Source organism: Tetrao urogallus (genome assembly GCF_951394365.1).
Source record: "Tetrao urogallus genome assembly, chromosome: 1".
NCBI classification, from domain to species: domain Eukaryota; kingdom Metazoa; phylum Chordata; class Aves; order Galliformes; family Phasianidae; genus Tetrao; species Tetrao urogallus.
This window is the reverse complement of record NC_136813.1, coordinates 157,967,082-157,989,949: the sequence shown is the minus strand read 5'-3', so window position 1 is coordinate 157,989,949 and position 22,868 is coordinate 157,967,082. Positions and strand designations below refer to the sequence as shown.

The 22,868-nt window shown below is 39.7% G+C and overlaps 1 protein-coding gene across 1 annotated transcript in view; it reads left to right on the top strand.

Moving 5' to 3' along the window:
* Window positions 1-3,843: 3,843 nt before the first annotated feature.
* The window catches only part of LGR5 (leucine rich repeat containing G protein-coupled receptor 5), a gene marked incomplete at both ends in the record, with an annotated part of 84,687 nt that continues 65,662 nt past the window's right edge, over window positions 3,844-22,868 (top strand). The window contains one exon of the mRNA XM_079538246.1: window positions 3,844-4,058. Coding sequence (XP_079394372.1) covers window positions 3,844-4,058 — 215 coding nt within the window. The remainder of the gene's footprint in view (window positions 4,059-22,868) is intronic.

Below are 22,868 nucleotides of genomic sequence, written 5' to 3'. Positions count from 1 at the left end.
TTCCATGTCTTCACTCTAACACATGGATTTTATTTCCTATACAGAGTATTACTGTAATGATCAGCTTTCGTCCTCTCCAAACAAATATTCAGTAAATCAGCCTCCTTTGTATTTACATTTCTTCCTCATTTATTTTCCCAAATCACTACCTATTAAAATGTGCCTGGAAAAACATTTCTTTTTCACTTTCTATGCGTGCTTTGCAATCAATCTTTTTTCAGAGTGAAAATAATGTCAGACATTATAATGTGCTTCAAAATTATACTAAGCCAACTGTCACAGTACAGATTGTAATAATAATTCTGTTTTTCTATTTTTGTCCTTTCTTCCCATCAGCAATTTTTCTACTGAAGAATATTTCAGGTGAATCCAAGAAAGCTTCACTTGTCAAATGTGCCATCTTGCTTTTAGCTTCAGAACTGTTGAGGGAAGACTGTAGCTAGATGGCAGTGTGCCAAACAAAAGAATCAACATAAAAAGATGATTTCTAAAGATTCGTGACAGAGCATGCCCTAAATAGCATGAAAATCTGAACAAAAACAAGTTAATGGCACATAATCCATAATATCACTGCAATTGACATGTTGTGGCCATGTGGTAAATAGAGCAAGGGTAATTAGAGTTTTCTATTTCTTCTAGGTTCTAGGAGCAACTCTGTCCTAACCATCCTCCATTTATTATGTAAAACAGAAATGGTGCCATCTGCCTTGGTCTGAAGGACATTGTAAATACATGTTTTAACTTGAGATTCTCACTGAAACAAGAAAGGTACATGACACAAGTGTGAATGTTTACTGAACAGGTAAATATGAAATTGAACATAGCATACAGCCTTCTGCTGTATGTATAAAAACACCACACAGCAATAGTTACTAACTGAGAACTATAGTTACTTAGTTATTTAGTGAGAACTACTGGGGATAGGTGGATGGTTGGACTGGATGATCTTGTAGGTCTTTTCCACCTTGGTCATTCTGTGATTCTGTGAAATGGCACACACAGTCCCTCGAGGCTGGCCATAACAAAAGGATGAGTCAGGAGTCCTGCAAAGTGAAAAGAATCCTTCTGCACAGATAACCATGCAACTCCAGCACTGCTCTACAGTAGCACAGCCTAAGGGCTAATGGAGCTTCACACTTGCTTAATGAACCGTTTCAGTCTAAGGACTACAACATGCCCAATGACGAATTTGCTCCCCCAGTGGTCAGAAAAAGAAATCCCACTCTGTGCAACAGCTTTGTTCTTTCCATGGCCTAACCACATGGTTGAACTGCCTTCTGCGTATTTACTACGAACAAGAAAGGTAGAAACATGCTATGTTCAACTGTAAACTACCTTGACCTTCCCAATTGTTTTTTTTTGTTGTTGTTGTTGTTGTTTTATTTGTTTGTTTTTGTTTGTTTGTTTGTTTGCTTTGGCTCTGTATTGGAGTTGCCTTAATACCTAAACACTAGCTGCTACCTTTGCTAGTGCAGGATCTGTTACCGTTTCTGCTTTAAACTCCATTTTGGCTGGGACAACCAATCATAGCAGAATGAGGTATAAGTTTCCATTGTTAAATGCTTTAGGCACATTGCTTTTCTTTTTTTTAATCAGTTCATCCAGTTTAAGCTTCCAAAGCAGAAATAGCAGTTAAAGTTTCTTTTCATAGTTCTGCACTTTAAAATAAACTTTCACATGAAATCTAAAGCTTGTCCTGCTGTAATTAATCATCTGCCCAAAAAACATGTTAAATATATCTATCTACTGTATGAATTGTTGTGCTTTTAGTGTGCGTATAATACATAATGTTTTTTGCATTCAAGCAATCCAGGGAAATGCCTTTTCTATTGATGAGCCTTAAAGGTGGAGGATCATCACATTATCACAATCAGAAGACAGCTTCTTTGATTGAGTATCAGGAAGACAGGAAGAGATTCAGGACTTCGTTTTGCTGAAAACCCTTTGGGTTTTGTTTACTACCCTGATCAAATCCAAAGATGGCTGCAGAATAAGTGACTAAGACTGCATGCCAAGATGGGAGAACCTGCAGGCAGTCTTAGGGTCCCAACAGCCTTTTGGAACAACAGCACCTCCCTAAAACATTACCAAACTGGCAGATGTTTTTCCTTTTCTCTTTGTGGAGAATCAGGGATCTGTAAGAAAATAAAATATGAAAAGAAAATAACTGAAAAGACTAATTTAAAAGCACAAAAGTAAGAACTATCCATATCCAATCCTCTCACATCCTTCTTTTAGTCCTCCAGCTACTCTTCTTCCAAAAATTCTTTAAATTAAATAGAAGCACATTTAATGTTTCAAAGAAAGTCACTAGCAGAACAAATGTATTCATGAAAAATAAACAACACTCAAAGAAGGATTTTTAAAGTAAAACTCTCACTACGAATTTATCTGTCCACTTTCAGATATCTTGTGCAATTGGATCAAATCCTCAACAGAAAAGGAACAAACAGCATTTGCCTTGCTTTCTAGAACAAACAAAATATGTGTGTAATGGCCTCAGGTTATATAAATACTATTTCCCTACACTTATGAGAAATATTTACTTCTTTGTTAACTAAAACTATTCTGATACCTTTGGCAGAGAATGTTCGTGACTCTAAAGTCATGAAGTACGGATGCCTAAAAAAGACTATTTTGCCCCAGAATAAAGTAAAATATTCAGAGTTCATCAAACCATTAGCACGTATCCATTCAGCACAACATAAAATCATGGAATGGTTTGGGTTGGAAGGGACCTTCAAGATATCTATTTCTAACCCGCTGTCATGGGCAGAGTTGCCATGCAGTTCAGAAACAGAACTACTGCTACTTTGCAGAGACATTAGGCATGGCAAGTCTGAGATTTGGGGTGGAAAAGGTCACCCTACAGCACACTAATTTTTGCAGAATTTTTCTACTTGGCCATTTTTTCTTGTAAATCTGTGCTTTCAACAACTGCTCTCATTAGTGTAGAATAAGGTGGTGCTTGCTTGGAGAAAGCTTCCCACCAACCCATAGGCCTAAATTGACAAAGCATTCAGCCTAAAGAGCAAGACAGCAGATTCCTTCTTTATTAATTTAAATAGAGCACTTGAGCACCAGTCAACTGCAGTCCTTCTGCAGCTCGGGTTACATCCAGTGATGGTCCAGAGGTGGGAATAGGGATTAGAACCTGGGTGGTATGTAAAAAACAGTATTTTGCCAGCCTTTTCATTAGGCTCTCATTTCAGACTTAATTGTAGAGACCGCGTAGCTGAAAACCTTTAACTAATTCTCTGCGGTGCACAGCAAGCAGCTTGACCAACCATCCAGCCACCAGTTTGAACAAGACTCGGGCTGGAACGTGGTTATTAATCTGGTTGCGAGTCCTAAGCCTGGAGCCTGTGGTGCGATTTGGAGGGGGACAAAAAAGAACAACCACAACACCGATGTGGCACAACAAAAAGGCTCAACATTTTGCCATCCTCCCCACTCCCTCGATTTTGAGGGAAAAGAAGGAGGGAAAGAGGGGGCCAACCGCCATTTCACGACCGCACCCCTCCCGCCGCTTCCCTGAGGGGAGCTGTTGCCCCGAGGGTGCTCCCGCCCTGAGGCGAGCCCTGAGGCGCCGCGGCCGCCCCGCCCCGGGTACCCCCCGCCTCCCGCCTCTCCCCGCCCGCCCGCTCGCTCGCACGGCGACGCGGACAGGGCCGCCGCGCTACGGCGGGCAAGGCTGGGGCGGCGTCAGCGGGCGCGCGGTGCCGGCCGCAGGGCTTTAAAGCAGCGTGTAAGCTGAGATGCTACCACAGACAGCGGCGCGGCGGCGGCGGCCGCAGCAGCTCCACGAGCCCAGCCGGCCGCGGGGCGCGCGAGCCGGGACCCATGGCGACGTCCCGCGCTGCCCGCGCCCTCCTCCTCCTCCTTCTCCTGCTCTGCCTGCCCGCGCTGCGGCGGGGGGCGCGGGGCGGCGGGCAGCGGCCGCGGGGCTGTCCTGCGCCGTGCCGCTGCGAGCAGGAGGGCATGCTGCTGCGCGCCGACTGCTCCGACCTGGGGCTGACGGCCGTGCCCGCCAACCTCAGCGCCTTCACCTCCTACCTGTAAGTGCGGGACGGGAGGGGGCGACTTCCATAAGAGCCGAGCGGCTTTTTGAGCAGCGGGCGGGCTGTAAGGCGTTTATGGGCGTCTCGCTGTTTCCGCGCCCGCTTCGGTGTCTGTAGAGGATCGCCATGCGATGTGCCGTTCGGAAGCTAATTAACAGCGGCTGCAACAGCAGAAACTCGATTAGATCCGCGGGGACGTTATCTCTACCTTCTCTTCCCGGGACAGCGCCGTGAGCTGCGGCTGCTGCCGGCCCGGTTAGCGGCTGAGAGCGGCGGGCAGGTGGCCGGGCCGTCCCGCAGCCGCCGCTCTGCCCCGAGCACTGCGGCACGGAGCCTTGCGCCGGCGCCAGGTGAGCTCCGCGCTGCGCCGCGCCGTGCGGGGCGGCCGGGGCAGAAAACTGCTGTATTTCTTGTAATAACAGTAGTAATTCCGGGGAAACTTTCTTTCTTTGCTTGCTTTTGAGATGGCTCGTCGTTAAGCCTCGCTTGGTTTTGTGTTCGTGCACGGTGTCCTAGTGCCCTTCGTGGTGATTTCACACAGATCTTCGCGGCTGCGTGTCCAGTAGCTTGTTAGTGGGATGCTTCTCCGTATCCAGCACTTCTTGTGTCTGTCTTGTCCACCTGTGTATGACTGCTGACATCCGCGCTACTGTGGCTGCTGTGAAGATGTATTCCCAGGGCTGCGTGCCTGTGTGGTCCTGACGTGGTAATTCTGAGCTAACTTGTCACTGCTGTGCTTCAGAGGGCATAGAACACACATTGCGTCTGGGGAAGTGGATGGAACTCAGCTAGAAATGACAGACGTGACAACATAGGCAAGGTAGAAATGAAATTCAAGCAATAAAACGTGTTTTAGAAGAGAGCTTGGTTGAGAGAAAATAGTGGCTTTGAAAGAGGGTGTGCAGCTGAAAGCCTTTTCTTTCTGCACATCAATACTTTTCTGGAATTTATCTCCATAAGATCAATTTTAGCTTATTTTTATCCTAAACATTTCAAAGTCAAAGCTATTAGTAACGTTAAAAGGCGGAAGCCCATGGTATTTAATGGCTGCTTACAGCAGAGCAGAACTTGGCTGCACACAACTGAAATGCAGTCTTTAAGATGCGCACAGAATTTTTCACTGGTTTCTCAAGCAGCAGGTGAGGATTTGGGGCACACACATGACTCAATACTTTCTTGTGCTTGGGAAAGTCATTACCAGAGAGAAAGTCATTATACGTAATGAACGTATAATGGCATACGTATTTAAACTGTACATGTCCTGTGTCAAGAATAAGATGCTCTAAACTCAGTACTGCTTGTAGGAATGCTAAAATTGGGAAGAAAAAAAAAAAAAAAAGAAAAGAAAAGAAAAAAGAAAAAAACACAAAACGAACCGAACTTCTGAGAGCCTACTGTTTGACTGTTTTATGAAGAGAAAAAGAACATAAATATGCATGATGATGTCAAAACACCACTGCTGTGCATGTCTGCTGTTCAAAAGCTGTGTGTCTCCAGCAATCTGCTTCTAAGCAGACTTATGACCTGCTCCACACTTTTGTTTTCTCAATTCTCTTGTCCTTTAGTGGGAGAATGTCCTTCTCTAGTCAATAATTTTGTTCTGCTCAGTAGCATGCACCCTGAAGTGTAAAAACTCCACTGCGGGGCAGGCAGACTTCTAAGTGACCTAGGCTGTTTGCATGCATGCGGTAGTCAAGTGGGTAAAAGACTGGTGCATACGTTGGTGCATCCACACTTACAAGGCTGTTATACTTGGATTGATTAATTATTGCCTAATTATGCAGAGCTGTAGCTCCTGACTGCCTTCTGTACAGAACTGCCAAGACTCATTTTCTTTAGATGGCTAAGCAATGGTAAATTTTAAAACATTCCTGTTTGTTATAGAGATGTTTCCTTCCATAAGCTCTGTGGCCCAACCAATTGCTTCTTGATTTATTCTTTTGCCTTTGGTTTTGTTTTCTGAACAAAACAGAAATGTCTTTTTGTGTTGTGACAATTTTTGCTTTAGAATAAAGCAGGAAGTTAAAGCTTTATGCTCAAATTAACTCTCTTTCCAGCAAAGAACATCTTCTCCGGCAAATTCCCCCATAGTACAGTGTATACATCTGGCTAAAAACTGCCTGTGGTATTACCTTATGCTAAGACTGTGTTTGTGTTTTGATTGGTTTTTTTTTTTTTTTTTTTTTTCTGAATTTCTATCATTCATGTCTCATTCACTTGCATAGGGAAAAAAAAGAACAAACACGATATCTTGTTGTATGCTGGATATTGCGTGAAAATGTCAAATACCAAAAGCCACATTTGTCTTATGCTGGGACAAACATCTACAGATGATGAAATGTCATAGTGCTTAGATTCTGCTTTTTGTATGAAGTTGCTCTTGCAGTAAAGCCAAATGTAGTCTACAGCTGGACCTGTTGTATGTTTCCACATTCTCATATAAAGTTTCAATCCTTGTTCCCCCATCAAAAATAATTTCACTGATGCTTTTGTATCTGCTGCCATGAACTGTTAGAATTTTAAGAACAGACAAGGAGAATCCAGGAGTTTCTCGCCGTTTCTTCTTCATTTGCTTCTAGGCTAAATAATGTGTATGTAACATACAGTGTATGTAACACAATTCCTGTTGACATTAATGTGAATTCCATGTGCTTGTGAAGGGCAACACTGAGTCTCTGTTTCAAATTAAGAACATGTCACTTTCCTATCAGTACGCAGTGAAAAGAAGAAGCCAGGATCTACAAGTCTGTGGCACAAGGGACCTCATTAATTCTCAAACCAAGCCTGTGAGTTAGTGAAGTATTATTACCATTTATTGTGATGTGGAAAACTGAGGCAAAAAAGGCGATTGCTCAAAGTTAAAGTTTATGACAAAGTCAGTAATTAAAGCCAGAATACCTTATCCCAACTCCATTCTTTAACCACAGCCTATTTCTCCTACATAACTGCTCATTAAAAATAGCGTAAGATTTGCCTACTCCTGTTCAAGAATATTTAATATGACAAGTATATTAAAAAAAACTGTTTCATATCTCTTGTGATGACAATCCAGAATATAGCATTTAAAGATTCTGAGGGTCTTTGTTATATGGTTGGATAGCACAGAAAAGAAAATCAATCATAAAAGCCAGTGCTGTCTGACAGTTCAGCTGCTGTGTTCTTCATGATCAGAAACTTTCCATAAAGCCCTTAACAAGAAACTCTGAAGTGGAATATTTTCATAATGTTACAACCTTGGATTGATACAGATGTATGTACATACATGGGTAACTATCACAGGATATGGTGTATTACCTTTTCCATCGTGGTTTACTTAATACGTTATTTCAGGATAAGTGTTAATCACATTTTAAAAATGCTACTTTTGAGTACATTGTAAGTCAGCATAGTAACATTTAGAAAAATCTGGTTCATGTCACTGTTAATCCTTTATAGGAATTGCTTGTTAAAAAGATATTCTTTTTAAAAACTGTATTAACACTGACAGTATTACAGTAAAGCCTATGAATATCATAAGTTTTATAATATATTCCTTGGATAAACTTTGGCCTTCTGTTTCATTCATTTCCTTAATATTGCATTTAATAATTATTATTCCTGTAAAGCACACTTGAAGTTTTTGAGGGTCTTTGAAAGTGTTTAAGAGAACTCAACATTAAAAAAAAAAGACAATTCTGGGAGAAAAATTATTTATCTTGGAAGGTTAAAAAGTACATTTGCATAAATTGTCTGCACTTCTGAAATGAGACGGTGGTTTCTGTGTTAGGAATATACAAAAACATGAAGCCAGATTCTCTGGGGTAAGTTTGCCCTTTTTTATTATCACATTCTAATATCACAGTGCAAGATCAAGATCTGTATACCTCTTCATCTAACGTACCATGGGAATGACTGCAGTGTTTCGGGGAGATCAGACAGCGAGGTATTGTCGTAAGCAGGAGCAAGCTCTTTAAAGTCTCTTGCAACTTGCAGATCCCTTGACAAGTCCGAGGTGTTAGGTTGCTAGTAAAATGCCTGCCTTTCCTTAGAAATGATTTCTTTACATAGCTACAAACTTTATAAACCATTTTTTCTCCTTTCTAGTTGAAATACGTTAAATGTTCAGCACGTGGTTTCAGGTCATAATCTGAGTCTCGTCCTAGTGAGAGATGAAGGTAAATCCAGATTCTGGGTTTAGAATTTGGTGTTACGTTCCCTTTTTGAAACAAAAACTCCGCTCATGGCAATGGTTTGTATAGAGAAGTAAAATGTATGCATAGGTAAATCAGAGATGCATGAAAACCAGGGAAGTGACAACCTATTTAATGTTCCTGTTCATCAGCTTCCAAGGGACTTGCTTTAAATTTCAAAACATAATGTGTCAACTCTCAGCTAGTTTCTTTGTGAAAAAATTTAGATTGAGATTGACAGTGTCGCTCTTCACACTGGAGAATACGGTGCTCAAATTAACTCCTTACCCTGCTCTGAGTATAAAGGCTGAGCAGCCTTGTGCTGCTCAGAGGGGAAAAAAGGCGCTCGCGCTACATCTCTCCTTTGTAGCATTTACTGTGTGGAAATGCTGCATAAATTGACAGGGAAAAGGAAGCTCTCTTTAGGCTGGTAGAATACAAGGAGCTGGCAGGGTGGAGGCACCTTCAGTTCGGTTTGGTGTCTGAAGTGCACGGGACAATTGGCCGGGCAGAGGGGGCCCGACTCCAGCTGGGAACGCGTGCTCCAGGCTGACCTTCCCAGCCAGCATGCCAGCGGAGATTAGACTTCCCTCAACTGCTCCCTTGTTAACCCAGTCTTTGCTCTGACATGATTTGTCTTCCAAATGTATAAAATTGCTACTAGTTTTGCTGTCTAGATCTTTCTTTTTTTCTGTGTTTGCTGGCCAAAGATAATATTTCATTCACATGCACTGCTTTCCTAATTCTCTGTTGGTCATTTAAGTGGTCTCGATTAATGCAATTTATGGTATTTTCCTTCACTTACTTCCTTGAACTGTCCAGCAGATCTGATTCTTTTCCCAGTAAAAATCATGGTAAATAAGGTGTGGTTCCTTTGGCTCCGAGTAAAACGACTGAGGGCAGAACATGATGTGGTGTTTTTGACATACCAAAACAGCTTTAGACTTCAGCTCAAAGAAAATACCCTAACGTCTTAAAAAAAGAATGAGATGTGATCAAAGCGTGCTTACTCCTCAGAGATTTAGCAATTCAAGTGGCAAATCCTTATGCTACACACTCTGTGCTGTTTGCTGAGGAGGCCTGAGTAATGTCTGTGCTCTTCTGCTGATCAGGTGTGGGAAAGTTAAGGCCTGGAGAATTGTAGAAGAAATAAATGTAGTTGGGGAGGGGCAGGGTCTGAAGTGGTATTGCTCACTGAAGGAGTACAGCCCTCTCTTTCGGAAAGGAGATTTAGATGAAAACTGCACAAAGCGAAGAGAATGAGCACCTTATACTATGTGAGAGTAACTCATGGTACCCCTCCTTTTCATCCAAGAAGCATGGTTTTGCGTTTTATCTTCTAAAAGCTTATGGCGACAGCTTGGAATTTTTGAACTAGAGACCTCAGAATGAGTATTAAAGCAGCAACACTCACTCTGAATTCCATCCTGGAGCCTCTTTTATATTGAGCTGAGAAAGACCTATCAGCGCTGCTTGGAGACAAGCAATTGTTCAAGCGGGGAGAGCACAAGCCCAGTGGTACAAGGTACAACCACCACAATTAGATACAACCACCACCTGTTACTCTGAGCAGGAAAGGAGTGGGATAGCAATGCAAATCCCTAGGAACTAGTACAGGATGTCCCCAGCTTGATAAGGCCTTTGCAGAGACAGTGCATTCTGTATCACCTTAAGATTTCTGATTTTGCTTTGTTTTATTATACTTTTTTAGCTACGACTTTAGGTTTTGGAATCAGTGGCCTCAGCACTAATGTCCACCTCTAGGAAAGAGGAGTGTCCTGTCTAGACAGTGCTGCAAAAGTAATTATTCTAAAGCGTATTGTTATCCAGCAGTGATAATTGTAATAATTAACCACTCTCAAATTAGGACTTTATTGGTAACAAATGGACTCTTAGTTTGGGCCCGATTGTATAATTTGGCTTCAGTCCTGCAAATACTTATTCGGATACTTAACTGTAGTGTCAGGAGTGGTTCTACTGAAATCACATGTGCAAATGATTGTAGGAGCAAGGTCTTGTGTAATTTTAAAGCAATTCTCACCTTCCCCAAATATGAATTCATTTGCGTTATATAGTTTTATTACAGTGTTCTTCTACACTGTCTCACTGCACAGCCTAAAGCATTAGGTATATAATAAAGAACCTAAAAGCCTGTATTTCCTTTTTTTTTTCTTTTTTTTTTTTAAGTTTTATATAAAATGTGTACATAATTTAGTGTGAAAAGCACTATCTTTCAGCAATTATGTAATTGCAAGTAAGCAATTTTATATATAGATAGATTTTTTATAACTATCGCTGAAATATTTTATATGGTAGTATTTCAAGAGAGGCAGGAATCACTTTGGTTGGGAATAGGATACTCTTGCATGTAGAGATGTGTGCGGGTAGGTAGATGTGCCCAAAGCATATCAGCACCTTGCAGTAGAAACAAATGCTTCTTCCATCTCACAAAGTCTCTTGCAGATGCTTGAATTCTTTTTTTATTGATTGTAATCATGCTTACTAATGTCACTTAAGTATTAAGTTTTTGGGTAAGGCAGAAGTATTTGTGGGATATAGACTTAATCTATATAATGATTGTGTATAAATTTAACCCTTTTCATCTTAAGAACTTTGGTTGTGCTTATAGATACATAACTATGCCAATAAAACCTGTTCAATAATTTCTTGAGGCTTTTTATGAAGGGAGTGTAAAGATGGTGTTCAGTACTGCTTGCTTAGTGCTAATACTTTTCTATTTTATTTATGCTTTTTTGCTATTAGTTCATTTACCAAACACTTTGATCCATTTTGCTTGAGGATTGAACAGTTATAGCACCAGTGTTAGGCAGGAATAAAACTTCCTAGCTCTTGTTTCTGCAGCAGTAAGCATCTTATGATGCCAGTTACACCATGTCTTCTGGATCCTGCGATAATATAAATGCTAGTCTTAGTGAATGAGAGAGCAGATGTGAGATGATGTCAGCACTAAGAGAAGTGTAACTGCACTGATTTGGCATTCACTGAGTTTGTAAATGAGTCTCTGTGTACCCTGTGGGGAGAAGTAGGTCATAGCTGGCAAAGGAAACAAGATAAGACAAAGCTCTCTCTCTCACCCATCTCTGAAATTTACCTGTTGTAAACCACCTTGATGACTAACTTGCCTTTAGGTCTCTTAGCCCAATAAGTTTAGCATTTCTTAAATGCCCTGCTTCACTGAAGTTGCCATTTTGGAGGCATGAGGAAAGAGAAGGAACTGCTCCTGCAAAAAGGGAATGTGATCAATAGCTAGGATCCAGATAGTGAGACCTTTGGGTTCTGCTGCTGAATACGGTCATAAGTAATTTATGACTTCAAGCAAGTCACGCAGCAATTCTGTGATCTTACTGTATGGGTTAGACAGCTATCTACATCTGAATTTAACTAATTTGGTAGTGACTGATAAATGCTGGAGATCAATAGATTAAAAACACATAATGAAGTGCTAATTTGAGTATGACATGGTAAAACTAGGTGAAATCCCAGAGGATTTGTATGTGTGTGTGTTTGTGTGTGTACATCTCCCTTTCAGTTTTGCTCATGGTTGCTTACGTAGTCTCAAATGAGTGATATATACGATTCTTATTGCAACAAGTAAAACCTATGCAGGCATCTGAAAGCAATATTTGACCTGCTGACAAAAAAATACAGGATCCATATGTTTGGAAGTATTGCCTGCACTCATGCTGAAGTTATACAAAGACAAGGATTTGGAAAAAGGCCAAAAGAAGTGCAGGTTCAACCTTGTGACCTGACAAAGGTCTCAGGCAGTAAATTGCAGTCCTGGGGTGTACCTGTATAAAGCCTCAGTGCATTGAATTTAACCTACAACAGGCACACACTATTTCAAAGGGATTAACAAAGGCATTAAAAGTGCATTGTGAAGAGAGAGGCAAGAGGTAGTCCAGTAATCTGTCTATATTGGAGCTGTGGAGCAGTGAAACGTGGCTCTCATCAGGCAGCTCAACCAACTTTAAACCCCTGGGACAGGAATGGAAATCACGGTTTTCATTTGTGCCAGGTGTCAGCAATAAAATTTCATAGGGTACAGTTACCTTGGCATAGTTATTACCTGAAAGGAGTGTGAGTAACTGGACCTACTGGAAGTAACACATAAGTATGGTTGTGGTGGGGTGCAAAGTATGGGTTTGCGGTGCTGCTGCTGTTTGTTTTGAGTGTGGGGCACTGTGAAAGTGCAACTGGGAACAAGACGAGGTGTTCACATGGTGTTGCTTAGGTCAGCACTGACAAAGGACGGTGTGAAAGCTCACAATGCCGAGAATAGCATATGAAAAAGCTGTTTCACAGCATATAGTCTACTCATCTGACTTGTTACCTTTACATACATAGAGTAGTGTGAACTGCTGAGTGCCAGAACATTTCTGACTAAGACAGAAGATGTGAAAATAAAGGGCAAGACAAGCATCCTGTCTGCCTGAAGACCAGAGATGGTAAGGAGGGTAGCAGAGTAGATTCTGGAAATCTCAAAGTAGATGCATTTTTATTCTGAACACTTGCTGAATACTGATGAAGGGAAAAAATAATCTGGTATAGAAAAAAAAACCAACATTGTGTAGAAACTGATATATGTAGGAGAATATCATATTAACAGTATTTCTAGGGTCTTCAGGGTGAAATATTAAAAAAAAAATCATCAGAGGGAATGGAGAAAAAAAACCCAGTGCCAGATTTATCTCTGCGTGTTACTCCATCCATGTGTTTAATTTAATGCTTATGCCAAGGAAGACTCAGGTAGGCTTTTCTTTGCTTATACTGATGGAGATGACTTGATTCTCTAGAATTAGGATTGCTAACACAAATTCAGTTTGAAAAATTCATAGATTTTAGAAAAGTATTAATATAATTAAATTAAAACATTCAGTCATAATGTGGTAGCTCTTGAAGGAAAAGTCATTACTGTGCAGGGTATCTGTCTATGAAACCAATAGAAGTCAAAATTATTTTAAGGAAAAAAAAAATAGATGTGCACTGTCTTGCTTGTATCAGGATGTGTATTCTGCCAGGATCTGTATTCTACCTAAGGAGGAAGAATTGCATGCATCAGTACAGGTTGGGGGAGATCTGCTGGAGAGGAGCTCTGCAGGGAGAGACCTGGGCATCCTGGTGGACGACAGGTTGGCCATGAACCAGCAGTGTGCCTTTGTGGCCAAGAGGGCCAATGGCACGGGGTGCATTAAAAAGAGCGTGGCCAGCAGGTCGAGGGAGGTGATTCTTCTCCTCTGCTCTGCCCTGGTAAGGCCTCATCTGGAGTACTGTGGCCTACCTGTGCGACCTGGTTTAGGGCACCTGCTTTGGCAGGGGGGTTGGTCTCGATGATCTCTAGAGGTCCCTTCCAACCCCTACAATTCTGTGATTCTGTGAAAGTTTCTTTGTGTCATAGAGTTGTGATCAGCTATGCAGATTTTCCAGCAGTTTGAGGAAGGTGAGATTTTTCTTTTATTTTTCAGTCTTTTCTGTTGCTGGTGATTGCATTCAGATTTTTGATGCAACGGATTTATGGTTTTTTGTTTTTTTTGTTTTTTTAAGAGGATGCTTACGTAGCACCATGATGCTTTCGTTATATTTATTATGGACAGATATCATCCCACCAAATAGAGTTATCAAATCACATTTGTCCACATATTGGTGCCTCAGCCTTTAATGGCTATCTCCAGTCATCTGTGAAGAATCCTGTAAACTTGAATCCAGATGTGGTCTGTTTTCTACATTTATCATCAATCACAACAATAGCATCTTGCAGGCATGTAGCTCTGTGTTGCTGCCTGTCTGACCATGGGGCACTGCTGTAAGAGCATCAGATTTCATAAAGAATTTGCAATACCCAAACTTGCTGGACAGTATTATATTCACTGTTATATCTCTGTGTGGGAAGCATATAGGAAAATGCTGCACGCTGTCAACATGCTACTAGTTTAATCTGTTCTGATAAGGGCTTATGAAAACTAATTATGAAGCAGTTCAGTTCCCAATGAAGCTAAAATAGCATCTCCTTGTGATTATATGGATTGAGCTCCCGGAATGTCAGTTAGCTCTATTGTAGTACATTCTGTTGGGTCGCAGTGAGTCTAATCTTTATCCAAATATCACTATGTGTTGAGTATGCAAACGGATTTGTTTTTCATATTTGGTGAATGAATAACTGCCTGAGAACACAACAAGAGTAATTAATTGTAAATTATATTCATTAGTGGTTTTGTTTATCACAGCACTGAGGGCTTCCATTGAAAGTGTTCTCAGCTTTCATAAGATAGCATTAAAGCGGTTGTTCTGATCAAGATTAGACCATAAGGAAATAAGTGTATCATCGTGTAACGGTATGCATTCACTAATGGCTGGCTGTCCTAGCCACAGGAGAACAATAACAGGAAGACATAAAAGAAACTATATGTAGCACTATACTTCTGTTCCTTCAGTCACCATTACTAAAATTAAAGATAAATGAAATACATATCAAGCTGTAAAAGTATGAAATAAAATCAGAGGTGCACTATGCCTTCTATTTGTTGTTTGCTGACAGCAACATAGTGTTGTTCATCTGAAGCAATTTGAAAATATAAAACATTTGGTAATCTAATATTTACTGCCACATTTAGACTCCAGTCTGAGTGCTCCTCCATGCCACCAAGTCCATCGCAACAAAATGCCTCAGACCATTACTCTCCAGTGTGACACTGTCTGACAAACATCTGGTATATTTGTAGGCTTTTTGACTGATGGAGCAGCTCCCGGCTTATTAGACAGGCTGAGGTGTTCAGCAGTGTGACAGGCAAACTCCTGCATTGGTCCCCTTGGGTGCAATTAGAGAAGGCCTGTTGCTACTGCAGTGACCTCAGGTGCACTTTGGGAACACGTGGCTCACCACTGTGCAAGCTGGATTGAAAGAAACAGCCCAGGGCTGCTCCAGGTGGGGAGGATGACACAGAACAAAGGGAACTCAGAATTTTTCTTTATATACTATGGCAGAATTATTGATGTAGTTGAAATTGATGGAGGTGGAATTTGTCAGTAGTTATAGTAAAAAAATAGGCTTTGAAGTTGTGTACTATGATGATTCTACAATGTGGTTTCAGAGTGTATCATTCTTTAGTATTTAATGATGTAATATGTATATGTTTTTCATTCCACTTAAAAGAGCTTTGAATAGTTTCTAAAACATCAGGGCAAGTACAAAAAAAATAGTTGAGGCTGAGTTTTTTATTAGACAGGTAGTGAAGCACTGAAATTGGTTTGCCCAGAGAGGTGGTGGATGTCCTGCCTCTGGTGACATTCAAGGTCAGGCTGGACAGGGCTCTGAGCAAGCTGATCTAGCTGTGAGTGTCCCTGTTCACTGCAGAGGAGGGGGACTAGATGACCTTTAAAGGTCCTTTCCAATTCAAAAGATTCTGTGACTCTATGATCTCAATGCATGAGGATCTAAATGTGGAGAAAGGAATCCTATCAATGTTTATAAATTCAAACTTCATCTTTACTTCTACATCAAGATGTATCTGAATAGATAATGCAGCTCATGTAAAAACATGAATGCTGTTTCCTGATAACATTTTCATTTATTTAATATTCATTACAATCTTGTTGACAAGGTTGTTTCTGACCACTGGATTTAGTAAAATTACTTAGTTATATGTTGTAATAGGCAAGGTGATGGTTAGCTTAATTGCTGTCTTCTGCTGCCATGGGATCATACACTAATTTAAAATTGCTGAAAAGCACTCAGAGCACAAATTGCGTTGATATAATACATCGGAGTATTAACATATGACACTAAATTGGTGGATAAAAATTTTAACTAGAGAAACGAAAGAACAAGATTGACCATGAAATGCTGTTCATAAACAATGGCCAAAAAAACCTCCAAAAAACAGGTAAACAGGTGTAGGGAACCTGCTTTGGCAGGGGGGTTGGACTCAATGATCTCTGGAGGTCCCTTCCAACCCCTACAATTCTGTGATTCTGTGATTCTGTGATTCACACTGTGTTTAAAAACATTTGAGATGTAAGCATATACACAAGGCTGAGTTATATTCTGAAATGAATACAAGATTGATTTTAATACCAATTCTGTACCTCATGCTGGTCTTTCAGTATTTCACAAAATACAACATGCAGTTGATTTTGAAAGATGCTGATTAAGAATACTGATTAAGAACAGTTCTATAAGGGATACTGGAGTAAAGCTTATGCTGCTTCTAAGAGCCAGGTCTGGCAGGGAAAGCTAGAGGTTTCTTCTGCATTTTTTTACAACTAATATTTCCTTCCCAATTTAGGTTACTTAGGACAGCAATACAATTCACAGAGAAAATAGAAAACGCTTAAAGGCAGCTTATCCCATAGCTGTCCTAGGAGCAGCTTCACTCTTCAGAACTGTTAAGCAGGAGCATGAAGACCCAACAACAACAAGGTTTGCTAGTTCTAGACAGAAGTCTCTGTTAAAATGATTGGATTTATTACACATAGTATTGTCTGTTTTCTAGACACGAACAAATGCAAGCCAATGGAAATACTTGCATCTTCTGGTTAATTACTTTCAGCTGCAATGGTTCCATATGGTGCAGAAGCTCTGTACAGAAGCTTATAAATTCTATATGAAGTGTAAAATATATAAAGATATATTTAGCTTGGAGAATAGAAGGCTGCGGGGAGACTTCATTGTGGCCTTCCAATACTTGAAGGGAGCATATAAACAGGAGGGGGAACGGCTGTTTACAAGGGTGGATAGTGATAGGACAAGGGAGAATGGTTTTAAACCGAGACAGGGGAGGTTTAGGTTAGATATTAGGAGGAAGTTTTTCATACAGAGGATGATGATCACTGAAACAGCTTGCCCAAGGAGGTTGTGGATGCCCCATCCCTAGAGGCATTCAAGGCCAGGCTGGATGTGGCTCTGGGCAGCCTGGTCTGGTGGTTGGCAACCCTGCACATAGCAGGGGAGTTCAAACTAGATGATCACTGTGGTCCTTTTCAACCCAGGACATTCTATGATTTAGGAATCATTCTTATCAGTATCTGAATATTTCATTTTGTCAAAGGAAAAATACTTCTGTTGTTCTACTAGATAGACTAGTTTTATTAGATTAATTAGATACCAGTGTATCATGTATTCTAGTATGTTAGGCAATGATGTAGTTTTGGACACAGATACAGAACTACCTATTTTGTGTTTGGAAGGAAAGACAGATCATGGTGTAACTGGTGTGATATCAAGTAATCCAAATGTGGGGACTGTTACCTCCATATTATCTACTCAATGCCAGATCCATTCCCAGTAAGCCTCTGTTTGCTGTCTGCATCTGAAAGTGATAGTACTGCTTTTAAGATCTTTATCCCTTCAATCTTTAAACTATTAAAATAGGAAGGAGATGCCTTACAATGGAAAGCTAATAGCTTACTCAAACTTCTCAGCTTACTATTCCAGATCTAGGAAGGGATTGTTTATAAGAAGTTTGTAGCTATTCTGTCTGAATTTCATCTCACTTTATATGATGTTATCAGATAAGACAAAGAACGGATATCAGAAGATTGCCTTTGCAAGTTACATTTGGTAGAACACAAATATATTTCTGTGTTTGTATGCAGATTGAGAAAGAAGTTCTTACAAATATTTGGGACTTAGAATATTTATTTTTACATTAATTTTTATATTTTATATTGTTTAAATGTGGCTGGCAGTCTCTTTGAAGAAGACCTGCTAATGTAGACACGTGCTGGCACCATAGAAGGCACTTTTTCGTGGAGCACCTCTCCATCTAAATTGTTTTTCTTCGTAGGAAACTTGTCTTTCCAGGAAATCCTAAATCTGTTACTCTTCACAGCTTACAAAAAAAGTCTGTTTTGGTTTCTTCTGCTTTTGTATGAGGAGATTCTATGCTGAAAGAAGAAAATGGGCATAGCTATGTCAGGTAACAAAGCATATAAATCAAGTTTGTACCAAATATATTTTGTAATAACATTTTATATATATTTATATATATATAACATGGTAAGGGTTTGCATTAAAAGTCTAACAAGATGAACAAAGCTGTATTTTGAAGCCTCCTCCATAGTGTTTAAGGCAAAGAAAACTGTTATATATCCCTTTGTAAAAAGTATTTCTTAAAATTGACGTTATTTGTTTTGCAGTTCAGAAGACTCTGCAGGTAGCCTTAAGAGCATGTACATTTCATTATTATTAAACCAACAAGCAGAACTTCTTTCTGCCATTCTCTGGCAAGATTAATGGATTTTGGCACGATTTTGGCAAGAGTGAAAGCTCTTGCTGCGTAAGCTAGCAAGCTTGACTAATTCTCAGTTGTGCTAACTTCATAAACCTATTTTAAGGTTTTAACTTTGACTAAAGATTAAAGGTAATGACTTCATGCTGCTGCCTTTGAATATATGATACTCTAATACGATTACAGTTAGTAAGTGTAAATAAAATATAGCATACGTATATCTTATGGTACACATGAAAAAAATGTATGTAATGGATATTTTACAACTTCCAGCAAACTCTCATTTTTGAGAATTTAAAATGAGATTCCACAAAATAATTGATACATTAATATTAAACACAGCCACTAAAATGTCTGAAATATTAAATGATAGATGGAACTAGTAAGCTGTATAATAGAAACAGATCATCTGTGTTCCAAAACAATTTACACTTGAATCAAAAAAGTGAACAGTTTTGATTTGATCTGATTTAAGGCTGGCTTACTTAGCAAAGCCATTTTAACCTGTAGAGCATTCCAGTGCCTATCGGGTTTTTCACCTTGCCAGACAACCCTAGAATCAGTATTCAGAAAAGCCTAAAGAAAGGAGAAAAGAGAGGAAAAAATATTTTCAGCCTGTCTGACAAGACTACATAAAAAGCTCATGATCAAAGGGTCTTAAATACACGTTACTGGTGTGACAAACAACATTTTTGTCCCTTTATTAGATTTATTTTTCTTCTGAAAACTGCAGTGGCCAGTGCATAGTTTGTGAAAGAAAGCTGGCAGGGTTGTATTCTTTGATTCCTAATTAACACCTTCAGTCTCAAAAGAGAACTAACAGAAATACCATAAAATGTTGCAGCTGCATTGTTATTACGCTTGGTTGGTTTGTTAAAAGTCGGCTGGGCATTGGCAGCTGCAATAAAGGAATAGCTCAATGGATGTTTTGTATTGTGCCCACTGAAGTGAAAGAAGGCAACCATTTTATTTTCAAATGGGCAGCTGCATAGTGATGTTTAAATGGAGCTAAATGTGAGATTTACTGTTAATTTATAGTAATTGGTTATAAATAAAGTAGCGGTATAGCTTGGCTTTCATCTGTTAAAGCCGTAGAACACAAGTTATGAAAGGCAAAAAGTGAATCGTAAGATACTTGAGTGGTAGAAAGTGCTGCTTAAAGCAATTACTTAGAAGGAGTAACATCCAGTTTTGCAATGTAATGTAGCAGGGAACTTGAAAGCATCTAACCAAGCCATTCTTCTTAAGTTATGCTATGAGAAGTTAAGGTAGACAATGCTTCGTCCCACTGTAGTGAAAATCAAAATTGTAGTGATGGGGTCAGAACCAAATGCAGCTCTGCCTGCAGTGTATAGATTTGTATTTTGGGTAGTAGAATAAAGGAAGCATTTAACTTTGGTCAGATAAATCTCACTCACATTCAAAAAATGCAATTAGGGAAATATGTAAATCTAGATGTTTCATCAAATGCTAACTGAGGGGTTACCAGTTCTTTCCGTGCACAATGACTGAACTAAAGAACTTCAGTGTCTGTGTAAGAACCATTGTCCCAGCCTCAGAGCCTGTTGGAAACAGAGTCCAGACTGGCCGTGGGAAATACCTACATATTTGACACAGGCCCTGTTTCTGAGAGAAAAGGGGGTGGAATAGAAAGTATGGAGATTTTACTGTTGCATTCTAATCAGCCATGATCTGCCTAATTTGCTTTGATCAGGAAGATAAACTAATTTTCCTATAGGCTGGATAAAAGTAATTAGCAATCCAATGCTTTCATGTTTTTGAAAGGGGTGAAGAAAGGAAAAGCAGAAATTGTAATGGTGGGAGCAAAGTACATCTTTTCGGCTCATTTGAAAGCATTGTTACTTGAAAATAGGATGGTGCCATGAGAGAGAGGCCCTGATTAAGGTGGTTTTGTGGGCCAGGGTGTCATTGTACCCTGTGATCTGTAATGCTGTGCAGTTAATAGTTTCTGAAGATCGGTTTAACTTGAGTTTTGGAATATTTAAATTCTGTTCTCCTTTATGGGAAAGAATTATCCCTCATAAACAGTGCATCTGTTATTCTCTAAGGATGCTGTTTGATTTCCCAAGGCATTTTGGTGTCTTTCTCCATAGTCATCGTAGAATAATTCAGTAGTTAATTAAAGGTTGGATCTACTGCTGACATAGGATTTACAGATGAGGGTTTTTAATCCCACAAAGTGAAAGCGAAAAAGCCATAGCCTACGCCAAATTGCTGGACATCTTGATTCCCGATTCAGGTAGGTAGTAGCTCTGCAGTCCTAGCTGTGGCTGTCAGCCGAGCGCATGCATGTGGTATGGCAGAACTCAGATAGGTTTTCTGGGAGATGTTATTCTATTTCTCCTTGGCTTCAACTATTGTATTTAACTATAAATCAGGATGCCCTGAAAGAGATTAAGTTTCGCTCTAAAACCATTAACATGCAATCAGCATGAAATGCCAGGGCATGGTCCTGCAGTCTTAACCCAGACAAACAGTTGTCACTCATGCAATCTTACTGAATGAAGTCCATGGGTCACAGAATCTTTCACTTTTAATCCCTGTCTTTAAAATGAAGGCTGTTCTGGAAATACCTACTAACCAGCCTAACTAGTATTATACTAAGATGCCTTCAAAGAATATATGCACCTCTCATTTTGGAAGCTTGCTGCCAATCAATAGTCTGAGATTCTGTCTGTAGTATGCCTACTATTGTAAGCAGATCTCTAAATTGTCCATCACACATGACTTAGAAGAAATTGCTGAACTGCTCTCTTCAGTGTTTAGCTATCTCACTTTGACAAATGTGTCTTACAGGGATATAGAATGTATTTTGTGGAGGGCACTGGAGTTTAAAATGCCCTTTCCTTGCAGAGCCAAGACGAACCTTAGGGCCTCGCATTTGCACATATATTTTTGTGCTATGCAATAGTAATGCAGAGAAAAATCATGTAACCTTAGGCTGTACTAAAGGAATGTTAAGGATCTTCCCTCAGGCTTCCCCATTTTTCAGAATCAAGTAGTTCAGCAAGCAGCTACGGCCAGCCTGCTTAATAATTCCATCCACCTACATCTTTATATACTGAAAGTTATATTTAAAAGTCAGATAAGCATAAGGATTCTATTTATCATTTGTGTTTCAGTTATATTACAGTCCACGGCCGTAATCAGGATTGTGAATCCACTATGTCAGGTACAGTTAAAATACAGAGGTAGGCCCTATAAAATCTTTAGTAGGGAAAGAAAAAAAAACCCAAAACAGCTATTTATGATGAGTGGGAAAACCATTTTATGGTGTGGATAGAAAAAATGGGGCATATGTTCTGTCTCAAAGACGCTCCTATTAAAAAAAATAATATCCTTTAAAGACTGAGTTTGGAAAATTAATTTCCCCTGCCACAAGATGCACTGAATAGTGTTTGTGAGGGGAAAAAAAAAAGTATATTTCTGTATGATGTCACTCTTAAACTGAAGTAGATAACAAAGTTTTCGGTTGAGTTTTTATCTTCTACAAAATGTTGGCATTGTAAACATCTGCAGTACTTGTACCCAACCCATGTTATGTCAGCTGCAAAAACGATGTTAGTTTGAACGTGAGAACATGGTCACAAAAATAAAAACTGATGGAAGAATTGCAACAAAATGTAGATACGTTCATTGAGGCACTACTGAGAGTTGCGGTTAGCAAGGGAAAATTTATTGTTTATACTTGAGGAGGCAGTGTCAGCCCATAGGTGATCTGACAATCAGACCTGGATTTTCTTCTCAGTTTCACAACCATGCTTGCCACAGCAAGATCAGTTCCTCTCTTCTTACAACCTCTTCAAATTCTAAATAGTAGCTTTTTCTTTAGGGATTTTTTTGAAAACTACTCCATAATTGAATATTACTGTATAAAAAGAAAAATTAGATGGAAGAAGTGGTAAGCATGTAATTACTTCAAGTCAGATAAGATGTTCCTGCCCAGAAAATTTTCACCACCACCATCCCTGCCAATGTATATCATTCATGGTTATTGCTGGACAGAAGATGAACATCTGGCTCTTCCAAGAGAAGAGATAGCAATTGTGTCTCAGAACTTATATCTCAGAATTATATCACATTTTCTGTACAATGCAAACTAGAATACAGATGCTTACAGCTCTTTATTCACAAATCAGAGAAAGGATGAGGTTGTTTTTTCCCTTTTTCTGAGCTGCATAGAAATTAGCTTCCTAAGTCCATGGAGTATTTAGAATAAAAATTGTGAGGAAATAAAAGGATCTATGACTCCTACAGGCAGAAAACACTGGCCCTCGTTCTGAAAGTCATCCTTCTTCCAACAAAAAGCCAAGGTGTTTTTTTTTTTAAATAACATGGCAATCTGGAAATTCAACTCTTTTAGTGATACA